General features: G+C 38.6%; 1 protein-coding gene across 2 annotated transcripts in view; it reads right to left on the bottom strand.

Moving 5' to 3' along the window:
* Positions 1-12,799, bottom strand: part of acss3 (acyl-CoA synthetase short chain family member 3) — a 33,758-nt gene extending 20,959 nt beyond the window's left edge. For both annotated transcript variants that reach the window (XM_028451222.1, XM_028451221.1), the window contains exons 1-9: positions 12,463-12,799; positions 11,291-11,435; positions 10,005-10,193; positions 8,899-9,033; positions 7,944-8,084; positions 7,797-7,877; positions 7,619-7,714; positions 6,356-6,507; positions 6,038-6,141 (exon numbers count right to left, since the gene is read on the bottom strand). In XM_028451222.1, the coding sequence (XP_028307023.1) occupies positions 6,038-6,141; positions 6,356-6,507; positions 7,619-7,714; positions 7,797-7,877; positions 7,944-8,084; positions 8,899-9,033; positions 10,005-10,193; positions 11,291-11,435; positions 12,463-12,743 (1,324 nt within the window). In that variant the 5' untranslated portion in view covers positions 12,744-12,799. The remainder of the gene's footprint in view (positions 1-6,037; positions 6,142-6,355; positions 6,508-7,618; positions 7,715-7,796; positions 7,878-7,943; positions 8,085-8,898; positions 9,034-10,004; positions 10,194-11,290; positions 11,436-12,462) is intronic.
* Between the last annotated feature and the right edge of the window lie 407 nt (positions 12,800-13,206).

The following is a 13,206-nucleotide window of genomic DNA, read 5'->3' as shown; positions in this document are numbered from 1 at the left end:
ATGTCATTCATTAATTTATGAATTTTATGAATTTGTTTCTTTAATAATTTATTTTCCTATTTAATAGTTTTTAATTATTAGTTGGTTTATTTCTACATTTACTTTTGTATTGAATTGTTCTTTTAATTGTTTGGTTCTTTCTTCAGTTTTTTCTATTTAATTGTTTTTTAATTATTTGTTTTTGTCTATTCATTTATTTTTATTATTTTGTTTCTTTATTCATTTATTTTTCTATTTAATTGTTTTTCAATTATTAATTTGTTTCTTTATACATTTATTACTTTCAAACACAAAAACGTTTTTTGGAAGAGTGTGTGTGTGTGTGTGTGCGTGTGTGCGCGTGTGTGTGTGTGTGTGTGTGTGTGTGTGTGTGTGTGTGTGTGTGCGCGTGCGTGTGTGCGTGTGTGCGTGTGTGCGTGTACACGATAACTTGAAAAGTTATGAATGGATTTTGATTACATTTTCAAGAAATGTTGATAATGGGACAAGGAACAGCTGATTATATGTTGGTGATGTTCTGTCAACCATAAGAAAATATATAGATATATATTCCATTTATGTTCCCATCCACACTGTGGAACTCCTGTTAAACATCATCGTCATCATCGTCTTCAACAGTGATGTCATCATTGTATGTATGTATGTGTATCGTGTACACACACACGCGCGCACACACACACGCACACGCACACGCACGCACACACGCACACACACACACACACACACACACACACACACACACACACACACACACACACACACACACACACACACACACACACACACACACACACACACACACACACACACACACACACACACATTTCCGAAAACCGTTTTTGTTTTGGAACAGTGTCTCCGTGGAGACGTACGGATCCGATTGGCCGTTTTCGTAAGTCTGCGCTAAATGAGCGCGGGTTAATTTTAGTATGTAATTGGTTTTTTTTTTTATTCATAGTTTAATTCTTTCTTCATTTTTTTGTTTTGTTTTGTTTTATTTAACAAAGAGCTGAGGTTTTACACTGCGTTTATTTGTCTGTTAGCTAGATAACTTATGGTTATGAATGGATTTGGATGAGATTTTCAGGAAATGTTGATAACGGGACAAAGGAACATGTGATTCAAATTTAATGATGTTCTGGCTTACCATAAATGTGAAAATACCACTCGTTGATACAGTATGACGATGTGGATGGACGTGAGCTTTGCCTGAGCCTAGTCCTTTAAGCGCGGTGGCTTATGGGTAATGTAGTAGTGGTAGGGAAGCTAGTTCATGTGATACCTGCATGATAGCAGAGACGTTAGACGTAACCAGCCAATCCGGATCCAGATTTTCTGCGTGATTAGTGAGCAGGAGTTTGTCTCCACACTGGACAGCAGAAAGCGACACACCGAGATCACGATCATTACTGGGCTGTGGAATGTAGCACAGAGGTTGGATCTTTTCCCTTCTTCTATGAGGATATATATTTTTGTTGGAATTATTATGAATTTGTGTTGGACGGGTGAAAATTTAGCCGTTGTGTGTGGCGCAATTTCAAAGGAGATGTGACTGACTTAATGTTGTCATCTTGTGTGTTTTTTAGGTGAATTTGTCATTTTAATGGTCCTTTAGTGTTTTTTTTTTTGTTGTGCATTTGTGTATTTTGTTGTTCTTTTGTAAATTTTTCTATCTATCCTGTCATTTTTGTGTATATACTGTATGTTGTCGTCTTGGGTGTGTTTCGATTGCTTTTGTCTTTTTCATGGTTCATGTGATGAAAGGAAGACGGACAAACCTTTGTGTGTCATTATAAATATAAAGACCTAAACCACAGCCTCAGATTTTCCCAAGTCTGTTTAAACATTTCCTATGTGTTTTTGTCCGTAATAATCAGACTCATTACAGGCCCAAAAAACCTTCCTGAAATCATCATTAGCTTCAGTGTCTGGTTGGAGTTTCTTAAAGCGTTCCTTTTAAAATCGACGGAAGATATAGAATGAAAATCCTGCAACTGAAATGGCAACGTTCTTATTATTTCTAAAGTTATTTTTATAGTTTTTTAGGCAGAAACTGCATGGGTGGAAATGAGGTGCGTGGTGGAGGTCTGCGCTCTCCGAGTGCTTTTCTAGTATATTCATGTATTTTCGGTATTTGTCTGTATTTTTAAGTGGACATAAATGAATTAGTTCACCAATCTATTAAAAGAATGCATTAAAGGTAAAGTTACTAGCTTTAAAAGTAATGCAGTTTCTGTAACGTGTGAACGCTGCATTTTAGCCACACTTATGTGACCTTTGGTATGATGTTTGATGCAGGATCTTAAATTCATGAGAATTAGCCGCCATCAAACATCTCCAGAGGGCAACGGATGAACGCGATGTTGCATCAAAGCTCCGTCAGAAACAATCAAACTCTCCATCCTGATGAAATCCTCATTAAATCTGACCCAAAGTGCATCATTCCTGCACTGATGTTCACTTTTAGGATGTGTAACCTCATATACGAGGGCAAAAATAACTGAAGCCATGGACAAAATGAGGTTTAAGTTGAACTTCTCCTTTTTACGAATGATTTATCTCAGTCCTCTAGGGCATTTATTCTCAACCTTAATTTTTACCGTTTTTCTACAACTACACCAAACTTGCCATATTTTAACCTATTTTCATCACTTTTTGCCATATTATTGGTCCTTTTAATGCATTTTTTGCCAATTCTCCATCAAATTTCAATGCCTTTTCTGAACATTTTTTTCAAAACATTTTCAGCACCTATGAACCCTTTCCACCACTTTTCTCATCAAATGTCACATATGTTGACCCATCATTGTCACTTTTAACCTCTTTTCCTTATATTTCATGCTTATTTTTGCCAATTTAATCACATTCACGATTTGTCATGTCCATCATTTGTCAGTTTAAACAAAATCGTCCTACTTTTTTCATTGCATTACCCCAACACACCTTCCTCCATTTCTGCCAATATTCTGTTTTTGGCCACTCTAATTTGGAACTGTGGACTGAATCCAGGACAAAACTGGTGTGAAAGCACCCTTAGATGCTACAGGAGGAATCAGGAATACTGCTTCTATGTCAACAGATCTACACTGAATGTAAACTGAAGGTTCTTCTAACTAATCTGGCATCAGAAACCAACGTTACTCCTGAATAAAAGGCTAAAAATCAACACAAACTTATTGAAAAGTGGTGATTCAAGTGGAAAATATTCAAAACAAACAACCTCTTGATGCCAAATCACATTCTCTGAGGTGGAAATTCTCCTAATAGATGCTAAATGGAGCAGCCATCGGAGCAGAGTGCATTTCCTTTGGTCGATGGATTTTCCCACAGTCCGACAACCGTATTGATTCCATATTCATTCTCTTGTCCATCAATCAATCCTCCATCAACAGAACAAGGCTATTACGACAATAAGGCCTCAGATTGGGCTCCTGAGTGGTATTCCATAAAGCAGGTTATGTTCAAACTCTGAGTATGTTCAGGCTCAAATGAGGGAAACTCTGAGTATCTCATTCCTGAACGCGAGGTATGTTCTTCTCTGAGTATGTTACCATGGCAACATTGTCCATGAACTAAACTTGCTTGCTGGCAGGTTTTATCAAAGAAACCCTGGGTTTCTACCTGGCTCCGCCCACCTGAACACCATTTCTCAAGGAACACTTTTTTTTTTACTGTAACTTGACACTCTTCTCTGACACACATTAGTGACATCACACACCACAGACGTGCTCACATCCTTACTAACGTTGTGTTGCTTTACTTTTTTTTGTGCAAACGGTAGTTTTCTTTATAACATTGTGGATGCAGGACATTTAGTGAAAGTCACTGAGAGGTTGATCTGCATTAAAACGTCTGCTGACGTCAGTAGTAAAGTTCCCTGGATACAAACCCGTGGAGAATGGCAATTATATCTATATAGATCTATAGATCACATAACTTTGGAGTTATGATGGTGCAGTGAATTATGACACCGCTCTTGGAAGCAATGTGTCGCGGGATCGCGTCTCGCTTCAGTTTTTTTTTATGACATAATTTTTGGATGTTGAGATGACTGGTGATAATATTACATTAAAAATCAATATAAATGATAAATGAAGCGGCAGTCAATGTCTTTATATCCAGTGTAACAGGAGGGCTCTCTATGCAGCCATCCTATGCTCCTATGCTGATTCTCTGCTAGTCACGTCACTGAAACAATAAAGTGATGAAGCGACCACAAAGCGAGACTAATCACGGGTGATTTAAGCCACTATTATCACTAAAGTGGTGTTCTGTGTGAACACACCTTTAGAACAGGCTCATATTCCTCAAACACCGGCTCATTTCACGCATCAGGGTGAATAAATCACTCTCTATATCTATATATCCAACTGCTTCTCAGAGATGGGTTAAAATGCAGAGGACAAATTTCATATATGTGTAACAACATATTTATGACCAATAAAGGCAAAAAGCCCAATTTAAAAAGCTCTTCCGGGTGGTTACCATGGTAGTTCGTGTAACCGTCGATCCATTGATGATGGCTTTTTATCGTGCACATGCACGTCAGTAACCCAAGGTTTACATACTCAGGGTTGATTAACCCACTTCACACCAGCTGTAATGGAATCAGATACCCAGAGTTTCTAATCGTGGGGTACGTTGACCCAGAGTTTATGGATAGACTCAGAGTTTGTTAACCCTCCGTTATGGAATACACCTCAGCACATTCATCAAAGTTCACCAACACTCGGAGAGGTGATGACAGAGCTGCTGCGGAGGCTCCAGGAGAGTTTCATCCTTTCATGATTCAATCAGAACAAAAAGGCTTTAGAAACAACGCCGGTGGAAACAGTGGAACAGGAGTCCAATCACCGAAGCCCGAAGAGCGTCACGACGTGTTCACGGTGAGAGGAAGTGAGATTGACAAGCAGAGAGGCTGTTCACACCTCATATTTCTAAAAATAAAACTAGGTTACAGCCTTTGAAATTGTACTCACGCCAGCGTTGGTCTAGACATCAGCCGTAGTGAGGAGATTTATAAACAGCAAAAAGAAAGAAAAATGAACCACAAACGACTTTAGTCATTCACAGGAGTTGAATAGAATTTGTGCCAATGTTTGGGGTCAATTGTAATAGTAATCATGTAATTGATAAGTAATTACAATTATGGTGTGATTGTAATTGTAATTTAAAAAATCTGTTGCTGTAAAAATCGTTATTAAATTGTAATTGAGTTTAGATAATTGACTTATTAATTGTAATTGCCATGAAAATTCTATAAAAAATGTTAATTATAATTTAACACAAAACTGAGGAACCATGTTACAGTTCTATGTACAGTTCCACACATACAGTATGTAGTTAATCATTATTACGATAAATGTAATATCAAGTTTTCCCACATTTTACTATTTTACAAAAATTGAAATCGAGGGGTGTACTGACACAAAAAAGGCTCAGACGCCCACACCAAAAATATGAAAACCTATATTTTTATTGATTAGGAATCCTAACAAGGTAATCAAGAGATAAGAAAGAACTTAGGTGATAGATATTTGTTTTTAATGTATTTTACAACTGTTTATGACCCGTTAGCATAAGAGATGCTAACAGAAAGCTAACACAAGAGGAAGGTTAACTTTTATTTGGTTATTTATTTCAGGCTCAATAATTGCATTTCATTGTAATTGAACCTTAAAATAAATAATCAAGCCATAAATAAATAATAAAGCCATCTTGGATTAATAAATAATCCAAGATGGCTGCCTCGACCCAAGCGTTGGGACTCGAGCCGAGACTATGTATTCTATTAAGATTGGACAAAGTACGTCTTATATCAAAGTGAAACAGTATAGTACAGTATAGTATAATAGTCTAACTGCTGCTTCAAAACTACAATCAAAACTACAGTTAAAACAGTTCTTATTATGTGGTGTTCTATGTTGTAGACAAAAATAAAAGAAAGAAAAAAATTAATCCAAACATCTCCATAAGTGATGACGGAGAGGAAACAGGACCGTTAGCAGGAACCTTTAGAAGAACCCTTCACTCCTACCTGTCTGCCACCAGTGATCCAGAACCGGAACCCCAAAGTGCTTCTTGGCCCAGTCCAGAGTCTCCACGTCACACCGCTCTCCTGCCACAAACAACGTCCGCAAGCTGCGAAGAAAAATCATTACGATTACCCCGACCTACGGATTCAAATGTCATTACAAGCAGATTAGGCTCACTCCTGTCTCCACTCAGGTGTGCCTCATCTCCTGATTTCCTCCCTCCATTAAAGTAGTGTCTGACCACTGAGTGAGTGCTGAGGAATTGTCCGCCATGTCTGTTTTTAGTTTTGATCACTTCGTAGGAAGTCTGACTCACTCACTTGGACAGAGAGTATTTCTTTCCCACGGCAGCGTGCGGGTCCTGCTGGCGAATAGCTCGGATGGCGGTTGGAGCCGTGAACATGGAGGAAGCTCCGTGCTCGGACAAGACGCGGAAGAAGGCGCCGGGATCTGGAGTTCCTACAGGTTTACCCTTCAACCACAACGCAAGGCAACGTTACAGGTTAGCAAAGGAATAGTACATAGAGTACTGGATGGAGAAATACTCCCTTTAAATTACAAAGAGCACATGCTTACATCACACCAAAAAGGCTTGGATTTCATAAAGGTGTGTGTGTGTGTGTGTGTGTGTGTGTGTGCATGTGTAAAATGTGCACTAACTCGACACACAAACATATAATCACAGACGCTTGAGTTTCCTTCAGTTTCTGTGGTTTTGTTGCTGTTTCATGTATTTCTGTTGTTGTTTTGTGTGTTTTTGCAGTCATTTTGGTTTATTTAGGTTTTTTGTGTAGTTTTTGGTCATTTTGTGTTTTTTGTTGTGATTTCTTTGCCGTTTTGTCTGTTTCTTGCTGTCATTTTGTGTATTCTTGTTGTTTTGTGTTTTTTTCTGTCATTTTTAGTTTTTGTTGTCATTTTGTGTATTTTTGTTGCAGTTTTGTAAATTTATTGTTTATTGTGTGTGTGCATTTTTCTGTCAATTTGTGTCATTTTGTGCATTCTTTGGTGCATTTGTTGTCCTTTTTTATATTTTTGTTGCTTTCATATATTTTTTTATATATTTATTTATTTTGGGTCATTTTGTGTATTTTGTGTTCTTTTGTGGTTTTGTGTATTTTTGTTGCCGTATTGTGTGTTTTTTGTTTTATGTTATTTTCTGTCAATTTGTTTATTTTTTGTGTTGTTTATTTTTGTTGTCATTTTGTGTGTTTTGTGTATGTTAGTGCATTCTTTGTTTGCTTTGTATAGACTTCTATCATTTTTTATATTTTTGTTGCTGTTTTGTGTATTTCTTGTTTTATTTATTTTTGTAGTAATTTTGTGTGTTTTTGTTTTATTTTCTGTCTATTTTTTGTAGTGACTGTTTTTTGGGTCATGCTGTGTATTTTTGATGTTCTTTTTTAGATTTTTGTAACCGTTTTGTATATTTTTTGTTTTATGTGTTTTTCTGTCAATTTGTGTATTTTTTGCTTTGTTTATTTTTGTTGTAATTTTGTGTGTTTTGGGGTCATTTTGTGTGTGTATTTGGGGGGAAGCTGCATGTGGCCCCCGGGTTGTGTACTTGGACCCCTGTGGGGACGCACCTCGTAGAGAATGGTGCTGTTACCATGGAGCAGGGGGCCGTAGCAGATGTAGGAATGGCCGACCACCCAGCCCAGGTCGGACGCCGCCCACCACACCTGCAGCGAGCGGAGACGAGACGAGCACACGCATCAGCAGTGTAACAAACCACGTCTGAGAGGAGGATTTTGATTGGCTCACGTCTCCAGGCCTGAGTCCGTAAACGTTGGACATGCTCCAGTTCAGAACGACGGCGTAGCCGGCCGTGTCTCGCTCCACGCCCTGAGGACGGACAGGCGGTCACTTAATGCGGCGGCGGCGTCACATGGAGGCTCTGATTGGTCGTACCTTGGGTGTCCCAGTGGTTCCAGATGTGTAGAGCACGTACAGGGGGTGGTTGGAGGGCAGGGGGACACAGTCATGGGGCCGAGCCGAGGCCATCTCCTCGTCCCAGTCCAGACTCAGCTCAGGACCCAGTGAGACCCTGTCCTGGAGGCAGAGGTGAAAGTAATGGTTTACAAGTACTCACGTTACTGTAATTAAGTAGCTTTTTAAGCATATTTCTAAATCAGTTATTTTTCTTGTACTTAAAGAGTAACTAAACCTCTGCTTTCTCCTGATCGGCCACTAGGAGGGGAAAAAAAAAAAAAAAAAAAAACCTTGATTATGGGCGTGGCTGCTGAAGCAGTTAAGACACGCCCACTCTACACTATAAAATCTCCAATGAACAATCTATGCTATGCAGAGGTGACAAATAACAAAGTACAAATACTTTGTTACTGTACTTAAGTAGTTTTTCTGGTATCTGTACTGTCCTTGAGGATTTATTTTGTTGCCACTTGTTACTTTCACTCCTACTTATTTAAACAAATATCTGTACTTTCTACTCCTTACATTTTAAAAATGAGCTCGTTACTTTTAAGACCTTCGAAGATGATGTCACAACGTAAAAAGGTGCCAAATTTTGGTAGTTTTGGAGCTTTTTTCGGTTCGTCAGGTCCTTTAGTTTTATAGTTAACGTTTACAAGTTTTTAAAAGTGTTAAACTTAAAGCTGCTCTGGGTTTTATTGCGCATTTGCATTTTTTTTTCCTGACACATTTTATTTACAAATTGTATTTATAATGAATGCTAAATTCTCCAGATGTTCAACGGTAAGAGATTGAACTTGTTTCCATGAACCAGTTTTTTTTAAGTTCTTAAAAAAATAAAAGATATGGAATTTGCTGGTTAGACGGTTCAAATCACTAATGATTAGTCACATAAATGCACTAAATAACACAGACGTGATGCAGGGGGACTCACCATGTTGGGCCTGTTGTAGATCAGTACTTTGGACGGTTTGTGAGAGCTTAGCTCCAAGGCTTTCTGAACCAGAGGGATGTACTCCACTCTCCTGCTGGGCTCGATGCCAAACGAGGCCGTGACCATCAGCTTGGGCTGAAAACCAAAAGCACACAATAATAATAACAATGAATACTCCATTTCGCTAAATTATGACACCTTCAAATGACCCCAAAGTCAGTGTTCCTCTAACTTAGCGTGTTCAGTGTTCCTCTACCTTAGCGTGATCAGTGTTCCTCTACCTTAGCGTGAGCAGTGTTCCTCTACCTGAGCGTGGTCAGTGTTCCTCTACCTTAGCGTGATCAGTGTTCCTCTACCTAAGCGTGATCAGTGTTCCTCTACCTGAGCGTGATCAGTGTTCCTCTACCTGAGCGTGATCAGTGTTCCTCTACCTTAGCGTGATCACTGTTCCTCTACCTTAGCGTGGTCAGTGTTCCTCTACCTTAGCGTGATCAGTGTTCCTCTACCTAAGCGTGATCACTGTTCCTCTACCTTAGCGTGGTCAGTGTTCCTCTACCTAAGCGTGATCAGTGTTCCTCTACCTGAGCGTGATCAGTGTTCCTCTACCTGAGCGTGATCAGTGTTCCTCTACCTGAGCGTGATCAGTGTTCCTCTACCTGAGCGTGATCAGTGTTCCTCTACCTGAGCGTGATCAGTGTTCCTCTACCTGAGCGTGATCAGTGTTCCTCTACCTTAGCGTGGTCAGTGTTCCTCTACCTTAGCGTGGTCAGTGTTCCTCTACCTTAGCGTGGTCAGTGTTCCTCTACCTTAGCGTGATCAGTGTTCCTCTACCTTAGCGTGATCAGTGTTCCTCTACCTAAGCATAGTCAGTGTTCCTCTACCTTAGCGTGGTCAGTGTTCCTTTACCTTAGCGTGGTCAGTGTTCCTCTACCTTAGCGTGGTCAGTGTTCCTCTACCTTAGCGTGGTCAGTGTTCCTCTACCTTAGCGTGGTCAGTGTTCCTTTACCTTAGCGTGGTCAGTGTTCCTCTACCTTAGCGTGTTCAGTGTTCCTTTACCTTAGCGTGTTCAGTGTTCCTCTACCTTAGCGTGTTCAGTGTTCCTCTACCTGAGCGTGGTCGATGCGGACAGAGAGCTCTTTGGAGGCAAAGCCGCCAAAGATGAGACTGTGCGGCGCTCCGATCCGTGCGCAGGCCAGCATGGTGAACATGGCCTGAGGGATCATGGGCATGTAGATGACCACCAGGTCTCCTTTCTGAACCCCGTTCTTCACCAGGACTCCAGCCAACCTGGACACCTGCTCAGCAAGAGAGAGAGACACACCTGAGTGAAGGAAACACACACTTTAAAGCTTTGGAAGGTGAACCTGCAGCGACCCGACCCTTTTCCACATGAAGACAGAAGGTCAGAGGTCATTTCAGCGTGCCCTAGAGCACACGTGTCTGACTCAACATAAATAAACGTTACAAAGACACACAAAGACTCCAAAATACACAATAAAAAAGAAAAAACACACAAAATGACTCAAAAACGCACAAAACCACAAAGATTAAAAAATTCACAAAAAATACACAAAATGACTTCAACAAATCACACACAAAAACAAAACATAAAACCCTGAAAAAAAACCCACACAAAGGGATTTAAAAATACACAATTTTACTTCAGACACAAAACCACCACCATGACAAAAAACAAACAGAATGACAAAATGATACACAAATCGAATCTGAAAATACACAAAATGACTGAATAAACAAACAAAATGACTCCAAAAAATAAACAAACAATATACAAAGTGACAGAATAACACACAAAATGATACACAAAATACAAAGAATGTTAAAAACAACTAAAAAAATACACAGAACAGAACAAAAACAACCAAAACGACCAAAAAAAAATAATACAAATTGACTTCAAATAAACACAAAACCACAACAACAAAACACAAAATGATTGAATAAAACACAAATATATTAAAAAAATAAAGAAAAAGTTAAAAACTACTCAAAAAATACACAAAATTATTCCAAAAACACACTATTAGGACAAAAGCAGAGAAAATTAAAATGAGAAAATAAAAAATAACTCAAAAAAACAAAACCACAACATAATTACATAAACCAGAACTAAATGATTTCAAAAACAATCAAAATCACAACAAAAATAGACAAATTAACACTTGAAATGCAAAAAAAAAAAAAAAAAGACTACAAAACACACAAACGATTCAAAATATACAACAAACTGACAGAAAAACACACAAAGTGACTCTAATAAGACCCAATAATAATGACTCGTCACATTAGAAGCATTGCACACACACGTGCTGATCAACAGGTGTGTGTGCTGGGTGGGGTTCAGGTGGGGTGGGTGGGTGGGGGGATTAACCTGCTGCTGCAGCTCCCTGTAGGTGATGAGCTGCTTGGTTCCTGTCACTGGGCTGTCGTAGATGATGGCGGTTTGATCTCCACGCCCACTTTCAACGTGACGATCCACAGCGTTGTAGCACATGTTCAACCTCCCTCCAATGAACCTACACACACACATCATGAGAGCACACACACACACACATCATCATCATCATCATCATCATCATCATCATCACGTGTGCAGAGCAGCTTCAAACAAATGTTGTGATTACAAATAAACTCCTTTTAGGGCAAAAATTTAGCTTTAAAAGTATAATTTTCAAGTTTTTATCATTAGAAATATTTATATTTTGTTGATTTTATAGGAGTTACAAGCAGATTTGGATACTTTAATAATAATAATAATATAAAATTGAAAAGAAAAAAGTCTTATTTTTATTAAAAAAAAATATTCACATATTGTTAAATTTAAAGGAGTAATGAGTGGTTGTGGACACAAAAAAACACTGAAAAAACATGTTTAGTGTCAAACTGAATTAGAAAAGCATAATTCTATTGTTCTTATCATTTGTACTCTTACATAGATACATATTTTATTTAATTAAGGAGTTACAAGTAAATCTGGGCACAAAAACTAGTTTTTGGAGAATAATTACAAAAATAACCTAAAATTCTTAAAAATATCCTCAACTATTGTTATTTCTAAAATATCTCACAAAATGCACTAAATGACTCCAAACAAACACAAAACAGGGAAAAATAACACATTAAACAACAAAAACGTACAAAGTATTTTTAAAAAAGGCGAGAAAGACTTTTTAACATGTTCAATGTATTTATTTATTTATTAACTAAAAATACATTTTAAACACAAACAAAAACTCAAAGAAAAATTAAAGTGACACACAAATGTACTCGAAAATAAACAAATATATATTCATACTTAGTTGAGTGAAATAGTCTGAAGTGTAAATAATTTGGTTTTTGTAATAAAACATCTATATTTATTTATTTTCAAGGAGGTTTCAGTGGATTTTGACAAAAAAAAATAAAAAAAAAAATAAAATAAAATAACTAATTTTGAGTGTGAAATGTATTGAGAAAAACATGATTTTCTTTTTGTTTGTGGTTTGTTTTGAATAAATAACATGATGTAAGTTATGCTTTAAACCCAGTGCAGGTGAAACCTACCAGTTTGGAAACACTGGGTCTTCAAACTGCAGGGTTTTCTTACTGGGTTCGAACCAGTGGAGGCCTGTGGCGGCCTCCTCCCAGTAGCTGCTGGGCTGGTCCCGGGCTGAGGCGAAGGCTCGGCGGTAAGCGCAGTCAGACACGGACCGGCTCTGCGCCTGCGCGGACTTGTTGCTTCTCCGTCCATGAGTTTTTAATGAAGTGTTTCCCAGGCGGAAGCCTCGCGCACAGCGGAACTCTGTCAGCCAGTGCTGCAGCCGCAACAACCGCTGCATCCGCATCGTAGAAAAGCTTAAGACACGAGGATTGTCACTTCTGCACGAGGAGACGTCACGGACACTACCTGAAGAGGAAACGTATGGCGGTGCATTAGTGCCACAAGTAGCACACGCTAGATCTGTGGGAGCAAAAATAAATAAATAAATAAAAATAAAAATAAAAAAAATGTCTGAGGGAGAAAAAAAAATATCTGCGGGAGAATTATATATATATAGATTCTAAAACACAGGACAAGATGTTAATACCCTTTTTGTGCGAGCACGTACAAAAGTTGATGAAAAGAGCTTGACCCAGGGAACAGAACACCCATCCCCCCACAGGGCAAGCAAGGGCCTAGGATGCATCATCAGTAGTGTTCCTCCGGATCATAGGGTGTTTCGGCCATTCACTATACACCCTCCCTTCCCCATATATCATTTAAAGAAAAAAAACCTGAGGGAGCAAAAAAAAATTGGGGGAGCAAAA

This window comes from Gouania willdenowi, chromosome 6, assembly GCF_900634775.1.
Source record: "Gouania willdenowi chromosome 6, fGouWil2.1, whole genome shotgun sequence".
NCBI lineage: Eukaryota > Metazoa > Chordata > Actinopteri > Blenniiformes > Gobiesocidae > Gouania > Gouania willdenowi.
This window is presented reverse-complemented; position numbering and strand designations above follow the sequence as displayed.